We start from the raw sequence: 24,937 nt of genomic DNA on the forward strand, positions 1-24,937 counted from the left end.
AATATGGAGAGAGCAATTTTGAGATTTCGATGATAGCGTTCCATGTTGTTAGCCTGATGATAATATGGAGATGTGGTAATTCTCTTAATTCCCATTTGGAAACACATATTAAAAAAGGCTTTAGAAGTAAAAATGGAGGCATTATTAGAGACTAAATTGGAGGGTAATCCAATAAAAGGAAAAATATTGCTAGAGAGAAGGTTAATAATCATGTGAGAAGAAATTTTACTTAAAGGGTGTAGAACCAAATATTTAGAAAAACCATCTAGTAAGGTGAAAATATAGGTGTTCCCATGCGATGAAGGCACAATAGGGCTGGCAAGATCAATAAAAAACGTTTGAGTTGGATAAGTAGGAGGAAGAGCAGAATGTAAGCCAGCAGATTTGGTATTTAAAGGCTTAGCCAATTGATAAGGTTCGCAAGCAGAAACATATTGACGAATGCATTTACACATTTGTGGCCAAAAATAAAGGGATGCAATAAGAGCATAAGTCTTAACAAAATCTAAATGACCTCCGGTAGGAGAGGAATGATAGTAAGAAAGTATCATGGGTTGAAGAAGAGAAGGAACTACAACTCTAGCAGAGGATTTAGGGGTGGGCTTGGAAAAAAGAAGTCCTTTGGAGAATGAAAAAGGGCCTCGATATGAGGGGTCAGAAAGCAAAGTTTTGGTTTGGATACAAAAAACATCATGAACTTGATGAGATTGACAATACTGAAATGATAGAGGAAAGTCAATTAATGAACAAATTAAGTTATCCAAAAGATATGAGACAGAAGTGAGGAATGACGGTGAATTAGTAGGGAAAGGAGAAACATCGGAAAAGGGGGTCTCAAATAAATGAGCTAAAGCATCAGCAATGCAATTCTGAGTACTGGAAATAAATTTAAGGGAAAATTTAAACCTTGAAAGACGCAATAACCATTGGCCAGTTTTGCCGATTTTGGGAGCATTTTGGAGAAGCCAAGAAAGGGTCTGATTATCAGTTTTAAAAATGAATTCTTTATGATCAAGGTAATCAGAAAAATGTTCAAGGGTAGTTACCAAGGCTAGATCTTCACTTTCGTAGATAGAATAATTGCGTTCGGTAAGACAAAGAAGTCTGCTGAAATAGGCAATGGGCAAAGCGGTACCATCAACTACTTGATTAAATAATACTGTTATACCGTATTATGAATCAGTTTCTAACCTTGGAGTTATTATCATGGAAACTCTAAACTGGTCAGCGCAAGTTAAGAATATCTGTAAAAAGGTGTGTTGTGGCTTGCACCCCTTAAAACTGTTCAGAAATGTATTCCGTCGATTCCTAAAAATTCAACTTGTTCAGTTATTATTTCCCACTTTTTACTACCTCGATGTAATTTTTACGGATATAACAAATGAATTAAGCTTGAAACTACAACACACTCAAAATGCTTGCCTTAGATATGCTATAGATTTACAGTATGAGGCTTGAGTTTCTCCCTACTATAAACAATTATCTTGGTTATGACTAGACAACAGGCGTAAACTACATTCAAATACTCTTGTGTATCAGGTGCTTTCAGAAGACATCCCTGCTTATCTCTCCAACAATTTTCATCACCTTGGTTCTTTACATGTTCATGATACTCGCTCAGTGTCCCTCCTAGAAATACCTGTCCACCAAACAACCACATACCATCAGTCATTTACTATCACCGCTTTGAATGGTGGAATGCTCTTCCCATCAAGGATACTGCATCAAAAAGTATATTTAAAACCTCTTACCAGCAGTTCCTCGTTAATTGCTTCTAGCAAGGTACCTGTATGAGTGGAACAAGTGATTGTGTGTGAAAATGATGTTATGAGATTATTGTACAATTAAATAAAGTATTGGGTTAATATGATAATTTAATAAAATTAAAAACATCTGTACTGTATTTACCAATTAGAAGTAAACATAGCTAGTAGTAATTACAGTATTTAGCTTAGATCTAGTATTGAAAGAATATAATTAGTTAAATTTCATGTAATATTTTTATTAAGTTTACTAGTATTTTTACTTTTGTATTTCCTTTGTTGTGTATTGAAATGAGTATTTTTATTCAAATCTGTATTATGTAGGCAGTTCCTTTTTTCTTTCTTTCTCCTTTGTGTGTGAATATTCATATTTTTGTCTTAAACATTGGTGTTATTTGTAGTTCTTAGTATATTAAGTTTATCAGTGTCATTGTATTACTAAGTAATAATATGTGTGTGGTTAAGTGTAAGAAAGGGCCAGGAGCCCTAACTTTGCCGCAGAAAATAAAGGCTTTATCTTTAACTCTCTTATCTCTATTTGCATTACCTTCCAATTTGACATTTGGTAAATTGAGATCACTCGTTACAATCATGTTCCTTTCTGTGTTGTTTCCCACATAGCTGATTATCTTATAAAATAATTCTGTATCAGTGTCAGCATTAACCATGTCTGTACACCATGAAAACATCAAGTTGGATATTATTTTTATAGAGATGAGCCTTACACCTAGAATTTCATATTTCACATCCTTAATATTTTCATTGCTTACAAATTCTTCTTTCACCACTATGAATACTCCCCCTCCTACTGTTCCTATCCTGTCTCTTAAAAATTTGCTTTACGTCGCACCGACACAGATAGGTCTTATGGTGACAACGGGATAGGAAAGGGCTAGGAGTGGGAAGGAAGCAGCAGTGGCCTTAATTAAAGTACAGGGCCGATGACCTTCGATGTTAGGCCCCTTTAAACAACAAGCATCATCATCATCATCTATTAAAGTACAGCCCTAGAATTTGCCTGGTGTGAAAATGGGAACCACAGAAAACCATCTTCAAGGTTGCTGACAGTGGGGTTCGAACCCACTATCTCCCGGAAGCAAGCTCACATCCGCGCCCCTGACTGCACGGCCAACTCACCCAGTTATCTTGTCTCTATGACAAACACTCCAGTTCTGTGAGATATTTCCACGTCCATAATATCACTTCTCAGCCACGATTCAAACAGTATCTGGTAAATATATATCTTTTAAAGGACATATTTCTATTCCTTTTTTTATAATACTTCTACAGTTAAACACTACCATTTTTATGTCATCCTTTCTTAATTTCCAGCTCCTTGTTGTCTTATCTATTACCATTCCCTAGTCCACCCCATTTCCCTGAGTGTACGTACTTATAACTATTCTAAAAATATCTCCTAACTTATACAGCAGCTTCCGCTGCATTTCAAGTGAAGGCCATCTGAGTGCAGATCCATTATCTCCTATTCACTCATTAGGGTCTAAAAATCTCACTCCTGGTATCCTCCATGCCACTCCATACTCTCATTTAAATCTCCGATCGCCTTCCAGTTTCTAAACAGCATTCCACTGATAACAATCTCTGCTCTCTTAAACTTTTCCGTTGTTGCATTAATCAGATCCCACACATCCCCAACTATGTTGGTACTTATACCTGCTTGCGTTACATTATTGGTACCAATGTGAAAATCTACCACCTTCTCCTTACCCTCCTTCTCTTCTACTTTCCTCAACATCTGCCTTAACTTCATTCCTAAATACACTCTCCCTGGTTCCTGTAGTAGTAAAATCTTCATGTTTTTCATCCTAAAACCAAACCTTTATTGATAGTGAGATGCACCAAATGTTAGCCAAAGGAATAACTGAGGCCAGTCATTCACCACAGCAAGTAGTTATTGTTTCAAATGATAACCACAAGGAATGAATGTGTGTTGACTGTTCACAGACAATAAATAAATTTACACAGCTAGACATGCACCATCAGCCGTGAATTGAAGATTTTTAAAAAAAAATTTGTTTGCTAGTGGTTTATATAACATATTTCAACTTGTAAGCTTGAGAAGTTCCACCCTTCCCACTGCTCTAAAATCCAATGATTTTCCTTAGATTAAAATAACAGGTGGTAAGTAAACTCAAGGTCTTATTAAACACGACAGCCAGATCACTTTTGTTCGCAACAACATCATAGGGAGTTGCTTTTCATCTTGAACACAATCAGTCCATTTCATCTGACAAGAAAATTCCCCCTTTCAATTCACATCAAGTGTTGAATGTCACAAAAATTTGCATAGTTGTACACTATTGTTTCAATTATTTATCAATAAACTTTAAGATCCCTTTGCCTTGGGATAATTTTCCAAGTGGTACTTTATGCATAACGCATCTTTCACATCAAGAGATGTCAAATAGTGATAATAAAGAAAAAACCAAAGAATCTTTGGATATTTAGATCTTTCATCTTGTCAAGGACAGTTCTTTTTATTATGAGTGGTTAATTGTGTTTTATTTATGTAACCTGTGTTTTTGTGAATATTTTAATTGTAAATTAAGATCACAGTTGAAGATGGTTTCTATGAAAATCGAAACATGTTAAAAAATCCTACTAATTTAAAAATAAATTAATGTTATTTTAATCCAAGAAAAATCGTAGGATTTTAGAGTGGTGGAAGGGTGGAACTTCTCAGGCTTACAAGTTGGACTTTGTTATATATATATAATAATTCCACCATGGACCAAGATGAAATTCATTACTTCCTAGTGATTTAACGTAGCACCAATACAATGAAGGTTTTTGTTGATGCAAGGATGGGAAAGGGCTAGTACTGTGAAGGAAGCAATCATGGCAGTCACATATCAATGCTAAGTGTTACATCAGTAAACATCACTGGTTGGCGTCAGCTACTGACCCCATGATTTTCATGCACATGAAGTGTGTTCGAAAGGAAACCAAACTTTTGAAATAGCACACCAACCAGCAGAGGGAGCGCTACTGAGCGCATGTAGTGGCAGGTTTAGACAACAAATTGCCATTTGCTGTGTTTTTCTCTGATCGTTAATTGCCGAGCTACAGCTGCTGAAGTGAGCATGTGCACAAGCTGTTCATGCTACAAACTTGTCAAAAATTTCAGAGACATTTCAATTGCTGGACCAAGCAGTCACCATGGATGGGCAAATGGTCTCCTCATCCAATAAAAGCATGCATGAGTTGGTCAAAGATCAAGGTGATGTTCGATGTTCTTTGATTGCAAAAGTAGTGTCCATCAGGAATTTGTACAACAGGGTCAGATGGTAAACATGGAAGTCTACCAGGGAATTCTAGCACGTTTGAGGGATGCTGTGCACAGGAAGAGGCCTGAATTGTGGGAAAACCAGACTTGGATATTGCATCTTGACAATGTGCTGGGTCACGCATCACTCCTTGTCTGCAGCTATCTAGAAAAACATCACGCTCCCATTGTGCCCTATCAACCATATTCTCTGAACTTAGCCCCAGCAGACATTTTCCTGTTTCTCAAACTTAAAACCACATTGAAAGGATGTCATTTCCAAACCACAGAAGAGATTGAGGACAATGTGACAGGAGACCTGCATGCCATCCCAGAAAGTGCATTCCAGGAGGCTTTCCAAAAATGGAAGTAGTGATAGGAATGGTGTATTGCTAGTAAAGGGGACTACTTTGAGGGGACAGTGCTTAAAAAGTTGTACAACAGTTCATGAGTGGATTGTACAACAAGAAAGTATCAAAATCACAGCATTCTACCTTGTGTGCAGTATTTGCGAAAACAGGATACACAAGGGATGCACTAGTTTATCAAATGAACAGTATGAAAAAGCAGTATGTGTTGACAAAGTGTGTGTAACATTCAAAGGCTCACAATGTATAATCCTAAGCTCAAAACCGGACGATTACAACAGGGCTAATATCGGCAACAAATTAGACACTTTAAGTGCTGAAATTGATCCTTTAGCTTACAAGAACAAGGAACTGAGAACTAAACTCGATGAAGTGAAGGACTCTATGAACATCTATGAAGATCAGAAATCGATTTTAGCCAAAAAGTAGCAGTAAGATTTATTGAAAATTAAATCACCTGTCCTCCAGTGAGGGTGCCCACAAAGGTCTGGAATACATAACACAGTATGTAATTATAATAATAAAATAAATTTTTTGTCAGGAAAATTCATCATAAGGAGATTACAATTTCAGGTCTAAATGCAACTGTATAATTTGCAGAGAATCTCTTATGATCTGTAATAAGCTTTTCTCTATGGTGTAAAAGGAACCCTGTGTTCATTGGCAGGGTACCTCTGCATCCAAACAGGAGGCTTCTGACAACCTATTGACCAAGAGGAATATTATATTAAGCTGATAGATATGGCAGACATGGTGTATAAATTGCTAATTTTTCCAGATTAACATCATAAGCTTGTTACAGGTCCCTCTCAAAATGAAAGGATCTAACACCATCACTTTATTCTCTTATTGATGGCTATGATGTCCACTCTTCTCGGTGAGTCATCGGCAGAGATGCAGTGAACTACTTCGAGTACCTCCCATCCACGCTGCCTCAGGTCTTGAGCAATTGATGTCTTTTCTTGATGGTAACAATTGTTATGCAATAACTCCTACAGAACCCCAGCACATGTCCAAACATTTCGGTCTCGTTGCAACCGTTTTGGTGGCAATGGGTTGAGCTGAAAGGAACCGATCTTACTGCGATCAGGTTGCACGGCATTTCTATAGCATTTATGTATTCAGATGAAGATAAAGGTGACTTGCAAGACATCCAGGAGTTTGCTTTTGGGTGATCGGTGAACAAAACCACTCCTCTCCTGGAAAATTGACACCATAACCGAAAAGATTGATCTCTCATTATCTCTTGCCGTTTTTTCCCATTGTTTGAGAGGGAAGACTTTCTTTATCAATGTTCAGTTTATGGAGTGCCATGTTCTGTTCATTGGAAAATTTTCATACATGATGCAGCTGTATGTCCTTAATTGGAAGTAAGCGACTGCAGATATCATAATGCTTAATATTAGCCTCCCATTTGGCACAGAGGAGTCCCATACCTCTGAATTTCTTCTGACTATATAACATGGAATTTGGTGTATCATCAGGTAGCGTCATTATTTCTTTAACCAAACTTCTTATAATTTTGTCCAGATCTTTAAGAAAAGTGCTGGATACCTGAGTTAGAGGTGTGCATTGGAGTTGGTGTATCAATACTGGTCATAAATTCATTGATAATTTTTACTTTCTGTTCTGGTTTTAAAAGTGTTGTTTTAACTAAATTGTTCAACTCAGAATTTAGGATATTAATTACTTTAAATCTGTCAAGAGATACTTATTTCACTATTGAAATGAATTCCTAGATACTTAATTCATTTATTATTTCAAGTTACTGATGGTATTGCTGATCCTTCAAGAGTGGAGATTTTTCCCTGAATCAGTATTCCTTCATTTAGGATAATAGATTTACTTTTTTGTGGGTTGGTATTGAGACCTATTTCTGTGAAAATACTTATGGCCAAATTGAATAAAATTTTGCATCCTGTTCAGTTCTGCTGATTATTGCTATATCATCAGCAAATGCAAAAGCAGCGTGGTAACATTTCTTTGGATAAAATGTATCCTTACTTATCACTGACGTCATGGTAAGATCATATAATATTTTATTAATTGCCAAATTGAAAAGGAATGGTGAAGTAGGGGAACCTTGTGCTACTCACGTTTAATTTCTATAGGTTTGGATTTCTGGTTCATGGTGTGGGTTACTGTAGTCACGTCCTAGTTCGTGAACAACGGGCAACGGCTGAGTGGCCTAGTAAGTGGTCCTGAGAGACGGGATACCAGTTGCTATGGAATGGGAGTGGACATCTCGGACATATTCTGAGTCATAGACCTCCTTGTGCTGAGGCGGCTAAGACTGTACAATCCATCGGTGGTCCATAACCCATTAGAGGAGAGATCCTCACCTGGACTATGTGTAAGTAGGGTAGCATCCTGCTTCATGAATTTATCGAGCTCAGAACATTTTAAGCAAGCCTCGGGCCTATGGGAGTAATGGAGTCCCACTCCCATTTGACAGACGAGGGACTCCTTGGAAACAACTTGGTGAACGAAATGGAATTCGATGGGGCAGCTGTCAATATTAATGGAGCTTATGGAAGTAGAACTGGCTGAGTCAGCAAAGAGGATGTATCTGGATGTGCTAGGAGTAAGTGATATTCGAGTAAGGGGAGATAATGAGGAAGAGATAGGGGATTATAAAGTGTACTTGACGGGTGTTAGCAAGGGAAGGGCAGAGTATGGGGTAGAGCTGTTTATCAGGAATACCATTAAATGCAACATAGTTTCTGTTAGGCACGTAAATGAGGTAATGCTGTGGGTAGATTTGTCAGTTGGAGGAATTAGGATGAGAATTGTCTCAGTGTATTCACCATGTGAGAGTGCAGATGAGGATGAAGTTGACAAATTTTATTAAGCATTGAGTGACATCATGGTCAGGGTCAACAGCAAGGATAGAATAGTGCTAATGGGTGATTTCAATGCAAGAGTTGGGAATTGAACTGAAGGATGCGAAAGGGTGATTGGTAAATGTGGGGAAGATATGGAAGCTAATGGGAATGGGAAGCGTTTGCTGGACTTCTGTGCTAGTATGGGTTTAGCAGTTACGAATTCATTCTTCAAGCTTAAGGCTATTCACCGCTACACATGGGAGGCTAGGGGTACCAGATCCATAATAGACTATATCTTAACCGACTTTGAATTCAGGAAATCTGTTAGGAATGTACGAGTTTTCCAGGGATTTTTTGATGATGCAGACTACTATCTGATCTGTAGTGAACTAAGTATCTCTAGGCCTAGGGTAGAGAAAGTGAAATCTCTCTGCAAATGAATAAGGGTAGAAAATCTCCAGGACGAGGACATTAGATGGAAGTACATGGCTATGATTAGTGAGAAGTTTCAAACAGTAGACACTAAGCAGGTTCAGGATATAGAAAGAGAATGGGTGGCATACAGGGATGCTGTAGTAGAAACAGCAAGGGAATGCCTAGGAACAGCTGTTTGTAAAGATGGGAAAAGGCGAACATCCTGGTGGAATGATGAAGTGAGAGCAGCTTGTAAACATCAAAAGAAGGCTTATCAGAAATGGCTCCAAACAAGAGTCAAGGCAGACAGGGATGTGTACATAGATGAAAGAAACAGAGCAAAACAAATAGTTGCTGAATCCAAAAAGAAGTCGTGGGAAGATTTAGGTAATAACCTGGAAAAGCTAGGTCAATCAGCAGGGAAACCTTCCTGGACAGTAATAAAGAATCTTAGGAAGGGAGGAAAAAGGCAATGAACAGTGTTTTGAGTAATGCAGGTGAACTCATAATAGATCCCAGGGAATCACTGGAGAGGTGGAGGGAATATTTTGAACATCTTCTCAACGTAAAAGGAAATCTTCCTGGTGGTGTTGTGAACAGCCAAGCTCATGGGGAGGAGAAAAATGATGGTGGTGATATTACGCTTGAGGAAGTGGAAAGGGTGGTAAATAAAGCAGCAAGAATAGATGAAATTAGACCTGAAATGTTGAAATATAGTGGGAAGGCAGGGAATGAAATGGCTTCATAGAGTAGTAAGATTAGCATGGAGTGTTGGTAAGGTACCTTCAGACTGGACAAAAGCAGTAATTGCACCTATTTATAAGCAAGGGAACAGGAAGGAGTGCAACAACTATCGAGGTATCTCATTGATTAGTATACCAGGCAAAGTATTCACTGGCATCTTTGAAGGGAGGGTGCATCAGTAGTTGAGAGGAAGTTGGATGAAAACCAGTGTGGTTTCAGACCACAGAGGGGCTGTCAGGATCAGATTTTCAGTATGCACCAGGTAATTGAAAAATGCTACGAGAGGAATAAACAGTTGTGTTTGTTTCGTAGATTTAGAGAAAGCATATGACAGGGTACCGAGGAAAAAGATGTTTGCCATACTGGAGGACTATGGAATTAAAGGTAGATTATTAAAATCAATCAAAGGCATTTATGTTGACAATTGGACTTCAGTAAGAATTGATGGTAGTATGAGTTCTTGGTTCAGAGTACTTACAGGGGTTAGACAAGGCTGTAATCTTTCACATTTGCTGTTCGTAGCTTACATGGATCATCTGCTGAAAAGTATAAAATGGCAGGGAGGGATTTAGTTAGGTGGAAATTTAATAAGCAGTCTGGCCTATGCTGACGACTTGGTCTTAATGGCAGATTGTGCCAAAACTTGGAACTTGAAAAAAAGGTGCAATGAGAATGGTATGAAAATCAGCCTTTCAAAGACTAAACTGGTGTCAGTAGGTAAGAAATTCAACAGAATTGAGTGTCAGATTGGTGATACAAAGCTAGAACAGGTCAATAAGTTCAAGTATTTAGGTTGTGTTTTCTCCCAGGGTGGTAATATAGTAAGTGAGATTGAATCAAGGTGTATAAAGCTAATGCAGTGAGCTCGCAGTTGCGATCAACGGTATTCTGTAAGAAGGAAGTCAGCTCCTAGACGAAACTATCTTTACATTGGTCTGTTTTCAGACCAACTTTGCTTTACGGGAACGAAAGCTGGGTGGACTTGGGATATCTTATTCATAAGTTAGAAGTAACAGATTGCAAGGTAAAAGAACAATTTCCTTTTAACACATAACAAAATGGACTTGAATGTGATGAGAAATGACGGGATTATGGGGTAACAAATACAGTATAGTACTCTTAACTGTGTACTCTAGACAATCGATGTTGGAAGAGAGGATCCCTGTGTGTATTAGATAATGAATACCGGAATGAAGTGGCACCTCAGGGGTGAAAGAGATGAACAGAAATATTGAGGTGAATATAAGATGTGCAGGAGGCAACCTGTCAATCTTCTGTCTATGGCAACCGATCACTGAATCGAGCAGGGATGGCAAGAATTGAAGGAGTGGGGAGGATATATAATAATTTTATTAATTGACTGTGAATAATACCGAAATACCTTCCTAACAGTGTGGAAACGCCATTTAACGTCTGCCAATCAGAATTGATGGTTATGAATTTCATGTTTTTGGTCCGTATTGAACTGAGAATAATATATAAGTAATAATAATAACAAACTCAACAGGCTAAAAAACTGCCAACTACATAACCAACAAACTAGAAACTCCAATAGTAACACGTTCGATCGTACGCAGTTTCATCCAGCTGTTGTAAATCTATCTAACACGCCCTTAAGTGAAAGTGAACACTTAACTTTATCCAAAGGACCGAAACACAACTGGCCAAACTTGAACAGCCTCAACATAGCCGCTACTATGATCACAGAATCAGAGCTAGCCATCAGCAAAATGCCGGAAGACACGCAAAATGAGGTTAGAACCGATGTTAAAAGGAAACTGACTGATATCCTCCCCAATTTAACCAAACCCGCAAATAACCTCAATAATAAAGAAAAAATTGCTGAACAAAAGCGCATATATGCCCTCAAGAAGAAAATTAAAGACAACGAACTCATCGTAACCAAAGCTGACAAAGGCAATGCAACAGTTATCATGGATAAAAAAGTATATATTGAAAAAACAAAAAACTTTTTCACAGACAGCTCATTTTCCATAATCAAAAAAGACCCCACCCAAAAAATTCAAAAACTACTTAAACAAACTCTTAAGAACACTTCATTTTTATTTACCGAACAGGAAAAATCCAAACTCATACATATGAACCCAGGACTCCCCACTGCTAAAGCTCTTCCCAAAATTCACAAAACCGGAATTCCCATCCGGCCAATTATCAACTATAGACCGAGCCCCTTATACAAAATATCACAATTCATCCAGTGTTTCTTAAGAAAAAATTATCAATTCTTATCCAAAAAGTCTATTAAAAACACATCTGAGCTAGTAGAAAAACTAAACAAGTTCAATTTGCAACCGGATCACTCCATCCACTCTTTCGATATTGTAAACATGTACCCAAGCATACAAGTATCAAAATTAATTCCGATAATTATAAACAATTTAAACAAAAACAGCCACTTAAGCAAACTAGAGATACAAGACTTTATCACAATATTAAAACTTATCATCGACAATAACTTCTTCACTTTTGACAATGTCATATATCAACAAAATGGTTTGGCAATGGGGTCACCGGCCTCAGGTATCTTAGCAGAAATATACCTGGACTTCCTCGAATACACCAAAATTGACAACGAATTCGAAAACATTCTCTTTTGGGCCAGATATGTCGACGATGTCTTTGTAATCATGAATGAGAAATCAATTAATGCACCCACCACCCTCTTAAGACTCAACAATATTGATCCTCATATCAAATTCACACTAGAATCCGAATCAAATCAAAAAATCAACTTTCTAGATTTAACCATCACTAGAAACTCAGATTCTTTCAGTTATAAAATTTTCAGAAAACCCACTCAAACAGCCTCCACCATTCGCCAAGATTCAGTGCACCCCCAGTCCCACAAACGAGCCACATACAACAGCCTAGTTCATCGAGCCTTCAGCATACCTATGTCCAATAAAGATCTAAAAAACGAACTCAACATAATCCGCGGAATCGCAAAATTCAACGGCTTCAGCAATCATTTTATAGAAAGGATAATCAATAAACACAAACATCGCCCAAAAACTACCCTCAAAAAAGAAATAACAAAACCTCTAACATTTTCCACCTTCACGTTCAACAATGATATCTACAAGTTAACCAACATCTTTAAGAAACAAGGCGTTAAAATAGCCTTCAAAACCAACAATAAGAACATGAACGTTTTATACAATACTTCACACATCAACAAGACCAGCAGTTTTTTAAAATCAGGAGTTTATAGGATCAAATGTACCACCTGTAAGAAAACCTACATCGGGCAAACCGGGAGAAACTTCATTATCAGATACCACGAGCACACTAACGCAATAAAATACAACAGGTTTTCAGCCATCGGCCAACACATGCAAGATTATAACCATAATTTCACCAATATTGAACAAGACATGGACATCCTCGTATTAGCAAACAAGGGCCCTTTACTGAACATAATGGAAAATTACTACATACACCTAGACCAATACTTTAATGCCAGTCACAATCTCAATGAAATCTCAGAGAAACCCAGCATACTCTTCGATCTATTTATCACTTTCCTCAGAAACAATAATGCAGCCAACCTAAACTCAATCCTAAATTTAATCAAAAGTACTTTTCCAAGACAGTTACACTTTCTCCCGCACCCTTCAGCCCCACCTTAAGCCCTCTTCCTAAGCCATATTTCATTTCAATACAAGAACTTACTGATTTCCATGATTATAATTTTTACAACACCCCATTTATGCTTTATTCTTTGTTAAAAACCTCTTAGTATGTATATCCCTTGTATTATTAACTATTACCATAACATCTCATTTCACTTGTTATTCTTTAAAATAACATTTTCTTAGGATTTCGCCACAAATGATCTTTGCTCCAATACGGCTGATGATGACCCCTAGATGGGTCGAAACTAGTACCGTGTAATTTGTAATTTTGTGAATATATTGTAGTATTGAAAAGATGGAAACGTTTACGTTGTTATTATTATTACTTATATATTATTGCCAATCAGAAGCTATACTCAGATCCTAGTGCTCTTGTAAGGGGTAAAATTTGTAGAAGAGCTTGCTGCGATTGAGAATACGCCAAATCCTGTGTGTACCTCATCCACTAACTTCAGCTAACCCTTTATTCTTTGGAAGTTAATTACTGACTACTACCTCACATGTACATCAGTAGAGTTTTACCAATCCTTTAAGGATAATAACTCATTGACGTGTTCTTACCTCATCACACCCATAAAACTCCAAATTTGATATAGGTTTCCATGATGCTTACACTTACCATAGTGGGTATTCTATCGTTTGGGAAAAGATGTCAAAACTCCGAAATCATTGTGGGCACTTATTGAATATTTTAACGCTCACACACATGAGCAGGAAATGGCGATTCTTTTACTCTTTTAAATCTAAGAATTTCATTTTTGTCCGTATTGAACTGAGAATGGAAGATAGGAAACTTAAAAGGGTCCACCTTTTCAATACAAAATTGTTATAGTTTATTACAACATATATTTACATTTGGAACTAGTTTCGACGCTGTTTGGCGTCATCTTCAGCCAAAATGTGGGAAATAGGCTAGCATGTAGACATTTATATTACACAAGGCATTATATTAAACAATACACATCTTGCAAGGAGATAAAAACAGGGACAAATATAGAAACAAATGAATCGTTGAGAAAGCAAAAGTTATACATATTAAAAATAACCTTAACCACACATCTTGTAGTGCGAAAATATTCGCCTTGAATGATTCCTGAATACAAAACGCACGCGCCCACATTTCTGAAGAGCCAGTAGGCAGGAAAAAGTAAAGTGAAACCTTGTGTAAAAAAAAAAAAAATTGGGTTAAATGAAGAAGTTATATCATGTTCAAGATCATGCCTTCACGTCTCTGCACAATATTTAAAATGAAATTTACCATTGGTCTTTATAGCTATTGTTGAGAGTGAAGGAGAATTTCCTGTTGTGTGTATTTATCAGGAACTCAAGGGAAACTTCATTAGTTAGTCGGAACACAGAAAAAATGATGAACTCTTCTCAGAAGAACTCTTAAGGTTTCACTTTACTTTTTCCTGCCTGCTGGCTCTTCAGAAATGTGTGCACGTGCGTTTTGTATTCAGAAATCATTCAAGGCGAATATTTTCGCACTACAAGATGTGTGGTTAAGGTTATTTTTAATATGTATAACTTTTGCTTTCTCAACGATTCATTTGTTTCTATATTTGTCCCTGTTTTTATCTCCTTGCAAGATGTGTATTGTTTAATATAACGCCTTGTGTAATATAAATGTCTACATGCTAGCCTATTTCCCACATTTTGGCTGAAGATGATGCCAAACAGCGTCGAAACTAGTTCCAAATGTAAATATATGTTGTAATAAACTATAACAATTTTGTATTGAAAAGGTGGACCCTTTTAAGTTTCCTATCTTCCATTCTTTTACTCTTAACGTGACTTATTTCTGCGTTCACAAACGAATACTTCAATTACAGTATCTGAAGTTTGCGCAATAAGAATAATGGACATATGATTATAGAAGTAGTGAAATCAATTGAGAAAAGGCTAGGGAAACAACAGATAGGGAATCTGCCACCTGGATGACTACCCTAAATGCAGGATGGATGGATGTATGGACGGACGGACGGATGTCATCCACATTGAGACTTTTATTTAGTTAGCTTTGTAATATCAAAACTCTTTCTCTTCCAGCATAATGATTATTTCTGATTTCAGGCGACAACTATTTGGTCACGTTGGTGCTAAGATGATGGCCGCAGAGTACTACATCAAGCCCTATTCTTATCGTGCCTGGCTGGCTATGGCTCTGGTTGTTGTGAGTCTGACAGTGATCAGGAAGCTCCTTAACTATCTTTCATATAAGTATTTGAATCTGGAAACACCTAAGAGTGAGTGTACAGACCTCTTCACCATCATATCCATCACACTGCAGCAAGGTACACCTTACAACATACCAGAGTTACAGAAAGTACAGTTCCAATACTATGAATTCTGTACATCAGTTGGTATTTCAAGTTAGAGAATTGAGCACACAATATATTGTTACTGATAATTCTGTTATTAAATTACCTCATAAAATAGTGATGAGAATCGTTCTTGTTTCTTCAAGAATCTCTCGGTTGACAAAAAAAAAATACTGAGAACCTCATAACTATTCTTGAGGTTGCAATCTCTGTATGCATATTATGCAAATCACATTTTCAGTTAATTTGCCCTGACTCATGTGGAACATCTTCTCAGAATTCCTTTCCTTCAGAGTATTGTCTGTATATTGGATCTTCTTCATTTATATTAACATAATTGCTCATTTCCAAAATAAGAAATGAAATACAACAAAACCAAGATTAGGAACTCTTTACAAACAAACAAAATATTTCAAAAATTATGTTCCCAGAAGGAAATTGTAATTTAAGTTCATCAATTGCAAATGTTAAAAAGATGTAAGCTCTTTAGGTCTATTCAATCATGAAATTACCAGCTTTTAGCTCCAGTGCAGTAGTGGGCTCATCAGTTGGATTGCTACAACTTTCCAAGACGCTGGCGGCTCTTGAGACACATCATTATCATCATCAAAGCTTTCATTCTTCTACCTGAAGGGAGAGGAGAGTAACCTAGTAGGTTATACCTACTCTCTGGCCAGGATAGTTGCATTGGTTGGAGAAGGGGTGAAGGAATTGGGAGATGGGCAAAAGGAGCTGGGAAGTGTTGGAAGGGGAGGGAGGATTGTACCTCTTGGCCATGTGCTTTATTTGTGTGGAATTTGGGGTACAGTAAAGAGTACATAAATTAGGTAGTATTGGTTTAGTATTTACAATGATTAATAAGAACACCATTATATATATAACTGCAATACAGATGTGTAACTAGCACATATTGATTGCAGACAAGACAATTGAGTTTTTTTTTTAAATAACTAAAGAGATAACAGAAGACAGAACTACATATAATATGAAAATGGTTACACTGAGTTGGATACCCACATAGTATGCATTTACTAAACATCTTTTTTTTTTTTGTTTTTTAATTAAAGAGGAAGAAAACACCAATTATTTGTTTCTGTTTACAGCACAGAGACACAGGAAGAACTTCAAACATATCTTAGAGGTGAAGCTTCCATGGTGTGTAGAATTATTTTGTTTATTTTCTGGGTTGAACTGTGTTGTTGTTCTCTGTACATTATGTACAGTTTGCCAACGTTTCGAATACATTGCAGTATTCTTTGTCAAGGCGACTGAAATACCCGTATTCGATCCAAGGCAATCAGTCTCCCAGGCAGCAATCACACTACATGAGTGGTTCCTGACCTTGATCTATATATCCTAGCTTTTCCAGCTGACGTAAGTACCCTGGCTGTCTCATGAGAATTCTGGAAAGTATGTGTCACAGCCGGATGGTGGGGCTTGCCCGCACCGTTATGTAATAGGAGATTCAACCTGTGTGTTTATGTTGTGGTCTGTATGTCTTAATCTATGTATGATAGGCATCCAAGAATTACTGATTTTATATCCTTCTTCTAGATTCATATTGTTCGGATGTTTCTTGATTTCGATAGCCTTGTGGATTTTCCTTTCCAGATTCCAAGGGATAGCTGCTAGGATCTTGGTCTTGTCAAATTATATTTTGTGTCTTGTTTCAGAGGAATGTTTGGCTACCGCTGAAATATCTGTGTTTTGATTCTTGGTGTGACGGATATGTTCTTTTAGACGGGTGGAGGTCAGACGTTTTGTTTCACCAACATAGCACTTTCCGCAGCTACATTCAGTGTGGTATACTCCAGGAGCCTATAGTTCTATTGTGTCTTTTACTGGTATTAGATAACGGGCTAGCTTCCGGTGTGGTTTATAGATGGTTTTTATGTCGTATTATACGTTATCTACTACCATTAAAAGACACAATAGAAACTACAGGCTCCTGGAGTATACCACACTGAATGTACTGTAGCTGCGGAAAGTGCTATGTTGGTGAAACAAAACGTCTGATCTCCACCCATCTAAAAGAACATATCCATCACACCAAAAATCAAAACACAGATATTTCAGCGGTAGCGAAGCATTCCTACAAAACAAGACACGGAATATCATTTGACAGGACCAGTTCCTAGCAGCTATGCCTTGGTATCTGGAAAGGAAAATCCATGAGGCTATCGAAATCAAGAAACATCCGAACAATATGAATCTAGAAGAAGGATATAAAATCAGTAATTCTTGGATGCCTATCATACATAGATTAAGACATACAGACCACAACCTAAACACGCAGGTTGAACCTCCTATTACGTAATGGCGGGGGCAAGCCCCACCACCCAGCTGTGACACATATCTTTCAGAATTCTCACGAGACAGCCAGGGGGCTTACGTCAGCCAGAAAGGCTAGGATATATAGACCAAGGTCAGAAAACACTCTTGTAGTGTGATTGTTGCCTGGGAGACTGATTACCTTGGATCGAGTAGGGGTATTTCAGTCGCCTTGACAAAGAATACTGCAATGTATTCGAAACGTTGGCAAACTATACAGAAAACAACAACATGGTTCGACCCGGAAAATAAACTAAATAACATCAAAACATTTTTTTTTTCTATAATATTACAAACAGGAAAGAAAAAGATATTGATTCCTATATACCAAACAGATATACAGATAACATATGTGTCAGATGAGACTGCGAAGGTGCATGGCAAGTCTGAACATAACAAGAATTAATGATTTAACAGTGTTTAATTTCATATATACAAATACATTAGGTGCATATATACGTACTTTTAATGAGTTGGGGAAGGACACCGATGCCGGCACTTGCACAACACAGTTGAAGAACTTGTATGAAGGGCAGAGTGTGTTGGGAGCCTGGGTGTGGAGTCCTGTCATAGTTCACAGCTGGCCTCAGGGTCGGTCACCACCTTAGGGTGGTGGTAGGGAGCGGTATAGGTAAAAGTGGGCCTCATGAAGTGTGGGGAGGGAAGGGATGGACCTTGGAGGAGCTGGGAAAGGGAGGGATGATCCCGGGTGAGGGCACGGAGGACGGTGTGTTGAAAATGGATGAGGACGTAGGAATTGAGTTTGAGGAAGGGGAAGATATCATAGAGGTATGAACGGGGAAGGTGAAAGAAAGGCGAAGGGGATGGCAGATGGTATGTTGTTCAAGGGATAAGAGTAGACAGTAAAGATTGGGATTAGAATGAGGTACAGCTGCCCAAGCGGTGAGGCCAGAGGTGATGGCAGGACAGACTAAGGTGTTGTAGGTAAGAAGGAGTAGAGAGGAGTTTAGATACCATCAAGTGGCAGCTAAGTGGCGGACCAGTCAGGCAGGGATGGTGGTCTTTGATTTTAGGTTTAGTAAGTGGGGATGGAAGGTCAGGTCAAGGTGAACATCCAGTTATTTCAGTGTGGGTTGGGTGCGAATGAGGGTGTTACGGATATGGAGGCGGTGTTGGGTGGGGTCACGAGTGATGCTGAATTTGTGGTGTTTGTGGCGTAAAAGGATAGATTGGGTCTTGGTAGGGTTTAGTTTAAGGTGCCAGTGGTCACACCAGAAGATGAAGGAATCTAGGAAGGGTCGGACTGTGCGGTTGATGGCCTGTACGGAGGGGAGAGGAGCAAGGATGGTGATATCATCAGCAAACTGTATTAGCTGGATGGAAGGAGGGGATTGAGGTATGTTTACCACAAATAAAATGAAAAAAGTGGTGAAAGTGGAAAAACTTTGAGGGACACCAAGGGTGATAGAGAAGATGGAGGTGGTTAATGGAGATCTGGGTTGTTTGGTTAGGAAGAAAGGATGAGATGAGCCAGATAGAGGAAATGGGAAGGGCAAAGAAGGAGAGTTGAAGAGCAGAGGATACGAGACAGAGTCGAAAGCTAGGTTAAATTTTATTACAAGTTATTAAGTATATTAAGCTAGGTTGAAGTCAGAGGTGATTAGGAGTGTGGAGCAAGCTCGATTGTAATCGTTGGATGTGGTTTGAACAAAGTGGAGGAGTTGGTCAGAGGTAGAAAGGCCTGGGCGGAAACAAAACTGTGAGGGTGGGTGTGGGTGTGTGTGATTGGATTTTAGGAAGGGGTGCAGGTGATGGATGAGGATTTTGGTTAAGACAGTGATGAGGATTATGAGGTGATAAGAGTCTAGGTCAGATGGATGCTTTCTGGATTTGGGAAACAGGAGTGTGTATTTAGGAAGCAGGGTAGAAGCCGGTTCAGAGGATAAAGGTGTAGAGGGTGGACAAGATGGTTGGGAGGTCTGGTGGACTCTGTCAGATGTGGAGGTAACAGGTTTTATTTGGTCCAGGAGCTGCGTTATGAGACTTTGAAAAGACGGATTGGATTTTGGATTTGGTGATGGTGCATTAAGGGGATGTGTGATGGAGGGGGGATGAAGTGGGAGAAAGCCAGGGTAAGTTTAAGTTGGGTATTGGAGTGTTCAAACTGGGGGGTCTCTATGGATGTTGAAACGATGGTGAAAATTTTGGGCAAAAATCTCCAGTGTTTCTGTGGTATTTGCTGGAGCAATTCTACAATTGATAATGGGATATAGCTGGGAGAGGATTTGTAATCTAGGAGTTTATTAAGTTTGTACCAGAACCTAGTGGAATGGGTGTGGAGGAAGTTGAGTCTGGTACAGGTTTGGGTCCAGGTGTGACACGAGTGGGCTCTGAGGTAGTTCAGGTTGGTGCGAAAGGTTTGGCGATGCAGACGAAGGAAGTAGAGGTCATGGGAGGACATAAATTTCTGGAGATACGTTTGGGAAAGTTTCTGGAGTTGGACAAAGCAAGGAGGGAGTCGGGGTTGGGATGGTGAGTGAAAAGTAGTAGGAACATTGGAATCTGAAGCAGAGGAAATAGCGAAGAGGATGAAAATGTTGAGGGAGTTTATGGATGCTTGGTCGGAGGGAGGGAGTGGGTTTTTTCTACAAATTGGGACAGTTGGGCATGGTACACAGTATGATTACATTGTTGGATGCGCTAGCGAGTAGTTGGCTGTTCCAAGAACTCTGTATTATCTTAGTGATGAAGTAGTTAATAGTTGTAGAAATTTAGCAAATTGTGTGTGTGCGTGTGTGCGTGTGTGCGTGTGTGCGTGTGTGCGTGCGTGTGTGCGTGCGTGCGTGCGTGTGTGCGTGCAAAAGCAAGGAGGGAGTCGGGGTCGGGATGGGAGTGAAAAGTAGTAGGAATATTGGAATCTGAAGCAGAAGAAATAGCAAAGAGGATGAAAATGTTGAGGGAGTTTATGGATGCTTGGTCAGAGGGAGGGAGTGGGTTTTTTCTATGAATTGGGACAGTTGGGTATGGTACATGGTATGATTACATTGTTGGATGCGCTAGCGAGTGGTTGGCTGTTCCAAGAACTCTGTATTATCTTAGTGATGAAGTAGTTAATAGTTGTAGAAATTTAGCAAATTGTGCGTGCGTGCGTGTGTTACATTTAGTTCCACAAATATTGGTGTTTAGTGTTTGTTTGTAGTAATTGCGATTAGTGGTATTTCCATTAATGCTTTCACGGCCCGTACTTATAGACATGATATTGTATAGGCTTTTGGGCTTTGCTGTGTCAAGAAAATAAGGTGAAATTCTTAACGTTTCGCAGAAAACTGTGCTCTGCGTCCTCAGAAGAATTCTCGACTGTCCACGAGAAAGGCTTCTTAAACAATGACACTTTTGAATTTGGAACGTCATAATAGAAGTAGAAGTGGAAATGGTACGTTCATTCACCACCAGATGGACCCCTAGGACGTGGCACAACGCTAGCGTTCAAAGCTTCTACTTCTATTATAACGTTCCAAATTCAAAAGTGTCATTGTTTAAGAAGCCTTTCTTGTGGACAGTCAAGAATTCTTCTGAGGACGCAGAGCATAGTTTTCTGCGAAACGTTAAGAATTTCACCTTATTTTCTTAGTGGTATTTATTTACAATTTTTACACTGAGTAATTGTGTCTGAATGGGTGGGTAGGAGATAGGAATCTGTGCTGAGATGGCCTTCACTTAAACCGCAGTGGTACATATAAGTTAGGACATTTTTTTAAGAGGATTATAGGGAGGTAGATTCAAGAAAATGGGGTGGCCTAGGGAGCAGTGATAAGGGTACAGGGAACTGGAGGTCAAGTGGGCATGACATAAAAATGTTAGTGCTCAACTGTAGAAGTATTGTAAAGAAAGGAAAAGAATTAAGTAATTTAATAGATATACCAGATATCGTAATAGGAGTTGAATCATGCTGAGAAATGATATAATGAATGCAGAAATATTCTCACGGAACTGGAGTGTGTATTGTAAAGTTAGGATAGGAATTGTAGGAGGGAGAGTATTCATTCTGGTAAAAGAAGAATTTGTAAGCTACGAAAAAGTTAAAGATGACAAACATAAAATTATAAGTGTAAGATTCATATCTAAAGATAATAGGACACTTGATGTCTTTGGAATGTACAGACTGGGAAAGGGTAGCGCTGACGCTGATTGAGAATTATTTGATAAGATAAACAGCTATGTGGGAAACGATATGGAAAGGAATGTTATAGTAGTAGCAGGTGACCTCAATTTACCAAATGTCAATTGGGAAGGTAATGCGAACAACAGGAAGCATGACCAACAAATGACACATGAGTTAATATGGGGAGTGATGGAATCAACTAGAGGGATGTAGTGCTGGTAAAGCCAGATAAGCTCTATAGAGAAACCGAAGTAATAGATGGTATTAGTGGTCACGAAGCTGCTTTTGCCATAGTTAAAAGTAAATGTGAAAGAAAGGAGGTATTAAAATTAGGACTGTTAGGCAGTACCATATGGCTGATAAAACAGGCATGAGGGAGTTTTCAAAAATTGACTATGATTGGTGGAAAACATTAAATAAAAATGTAAACAGACTCTGGGATGGCCTTAAAGCAATTGTTGAGGGATGTAAAAATAGGTTTGTACCTTTAAATGTGGTAAGGAATGGTAAAGATCCACTATATTATAACAGAGAAGTAAAGAGACTAAGAAGGAGGTGCAGGTTGGAAAGAAATAAGAGTTAGAAATGGCCGTGGAAGTAAGGAGAAATTGAAGGAACGTACTAGGAAATTGAATCTAGCAAAGAAGGCAGTTAAGGACAACATGATAAGCATAATGGGCAGTCATACAAATTATAGTGAAAAATGGAAGCGTATATTTATGTACTTTATGGCAGAAACAGGTCCCAAGAAGGACATTCCAGGAATCATTAACGAATAAGAGGAGTGTGTATGCGAGGATCTTCAAAAGGCAGAAGTATTCAGTCAGCAGTATGTAAAGATTGTTGGTTCCAAGGATAATGTCCAGATAGAGAAGGTGACTAATACTAAAGAAGTATTAACATTTACATATGATAACAATTTATAGTAAGATACACAAGTTGAAAACTAGAAAAGCGGCTGGAATTGATAAGATTTCTGAGGATATACTAAAGACAATGGGTTGGGATATAGTACCATATCTGAAGTACTTATTTGATTATTGTTTGCATGAAGGAGCTATACCAAATGAATGAAGAGTTGTTATAGTATCCCCTTTGTATAAAGGAAAGGGTGATAGACATAAAGCTGAAAATTACAGGCCAGTCAGTTTGACATGCATTGAATATAAGCTTTGGGAAAGCGTTCTTTTTTATTATATTAGACATGATTGCAAAATTAATAACTGATTTGATAGAAGGCAGTTTTGTATTTATGAAAGGTTATTCCACTAAGCTCAACTTGTAGGATTCCAGCAAGATATAGCAGATATCCTGGATTCAGGAGGTCGGTTTGACTGTATCGAGATTTACCTATCTAAGGCATTTCATAGGGAAGATCATGGGAGACTACTGGCAAAAATGAGTGCAATTGGACTACAAATAAGAGTGATTGAATGGGTGGTTATATTTCTAGAAATTAGAGCTCGGAGAATTAGAGTAGGCAAAGCTTTATCTGTCCCTGTAATAATTAAGAGGGGAAATCCTCAAGGCACTATTATTGGACCTTTATCCTTTCTTATATATATCAATGATATGTGTAAAGTCCGACTTGTTGGCTGAATGGTCAGTGAACTGGCTTTCGGTTCAGAGGGTCCCGGGTTCGATTCCCGGTCGGGTCGGGGATTTTAACCTGCATTGGTTAATTCCAATTACCCGGGGGCTGGGTGTTTGTGCTGTCCCCAACATCCCTGCAACTCACACACCACACATAACACTACCCTCCACCACAATAACATGCAGTTACCTACACATGGCAGATGCTGCCCACCCTCATCGGAGGGTCTGCCTTACAAGGGCTGCATTCGGCTAGAAATAGCCACACGAAATTGTTATATTATATATGTTTAAAGAATTGGAATCAGAGATAAGGCTGTTTGCAGATTATGTTATTCTGTACAGAGTAATAAATAAGTTACAAGATTGTGAGCAACTGCAAAATGACCTTGACAATGTTGTGAGATGGACAGTAGGCAGTGGTATGATGGTAAACAGGGTTAAAAGTCAAGTTGTGAGTTTCACAAATAGGAAATGTCCTTTCAATTTTAATCACTGCATTGATGGGGTGAAAGTTCCTTTTGGGGATCATTGTAGGTACTTAGGTGTTAATATAAGGAAAGAATTTCACTGGGGTAATCACATAAATATGATTGTAAATAAAGGGTTCAGAGATCTGCACATGGTTATGAGGGTATTTAGGGATTGTAGTAGGGATGTAAAGGAGAAGACATATAAGTCTCTGGTAAGACCCCAACTAGAGTATGGTTCTGGTGTATGGGACCCTCACCAGGATTACTTGATTCAAGAACTGGAAAAAGTCCAAAGAAAAGCAGCTCGATTTGTTCTGTGTGATTTCCGACGAAAGAGTAACGTTACAAAAATGTTGCAAAGTTTGGGCTGGGAAGACCTAGAAGAAAGGAGACGAGCTGCTCGACTAAGTGGTATGTTCCGAGCTGTCTGTGGCGAGATGGCGTGGAATGACATCAGTAAACAAATAAGTTTGAGTGGTGTCTTTAAGAGTAGGAAAGATCACAATATGATGATGAAGCTGAAATTCAAAGGGACAAATATTTGCTTATACGAAGGGGATTTAGGGATTGGAATAACTTACAAAGGGAGATGTTCAATAAATTTCCAATTTCTTTGCAATCATTTAAGAAAAGGCTAGGAAAGCCACGGATATTGAATCTGCCACCTGGGCGACTGCCCTAATTGCAGATCAGTAGTGAATGAGCGAATGAAAATATTTAGAAATTGAAATTTGTGTTCATTAATTTAGTAGTGCATAACATCATTATGTGGCTAAAACAATCCTTGTTGAGCAAAATCCAGTGTTTTGTTCCAAACTTGACATATGCTAGAAGTTTGTTCCAAAATACAATTTTCCATTAACTTACTTCCAAAATCCAACATCTGCAATTTCAAAAGTTAAATATCTCCTAAATACATTGTTCTATCTGTCTCTAGACCTGCTTTTTATGTTTATGCTACAGTTTGTAACAAAAATCATTTGAAATTTCCTGAATTTTTCCATTATGATGAATTTTAACTATAAATTTTCTCATTAACT

General features: G+C 38.4%; 1 protein-coding gene across 1 annotated transcript in view; it reads left to right on the forward strand.

The window, feature by feature from the left end:
- The window catches only part of LOC136872244 (glutamate receptor ionotropic, kainate glr-3-like), a 121,029-nt gene that overhangs the window by 51,072 nt on the left and 45,020 nt on the right, over positions 1 to 24,937 (forward strand). Inside the window, exon 4 of the mRNA XM_068227383.1 lies at positions 15,130 to 15,350. Coding sequence (XP_068083484.1) covers positions 15,130 to 15,350 — 221 coding nt within the window. The remainder of the gene's footprint in view (positions 1 to 15,129; positions 15,351 to 24,937) is intronic.

This window comes from Anabrus simplex, chromosome 4 (genome assembly GCF_040414725.1).
Source record: "Anabrus simplex isolate iqAnaSimp1 chromosome 4, ASM4041472v1, whole genome shotgun sequence".
In the NCBI taxonomy this organism is placed as follows: domain Eukaryota; kingdom Metazoa; phylum Arthropoda; class Insecta; order Orthoptera; family Tettigoniidae; genus Anabrus; species Anabrus simplex.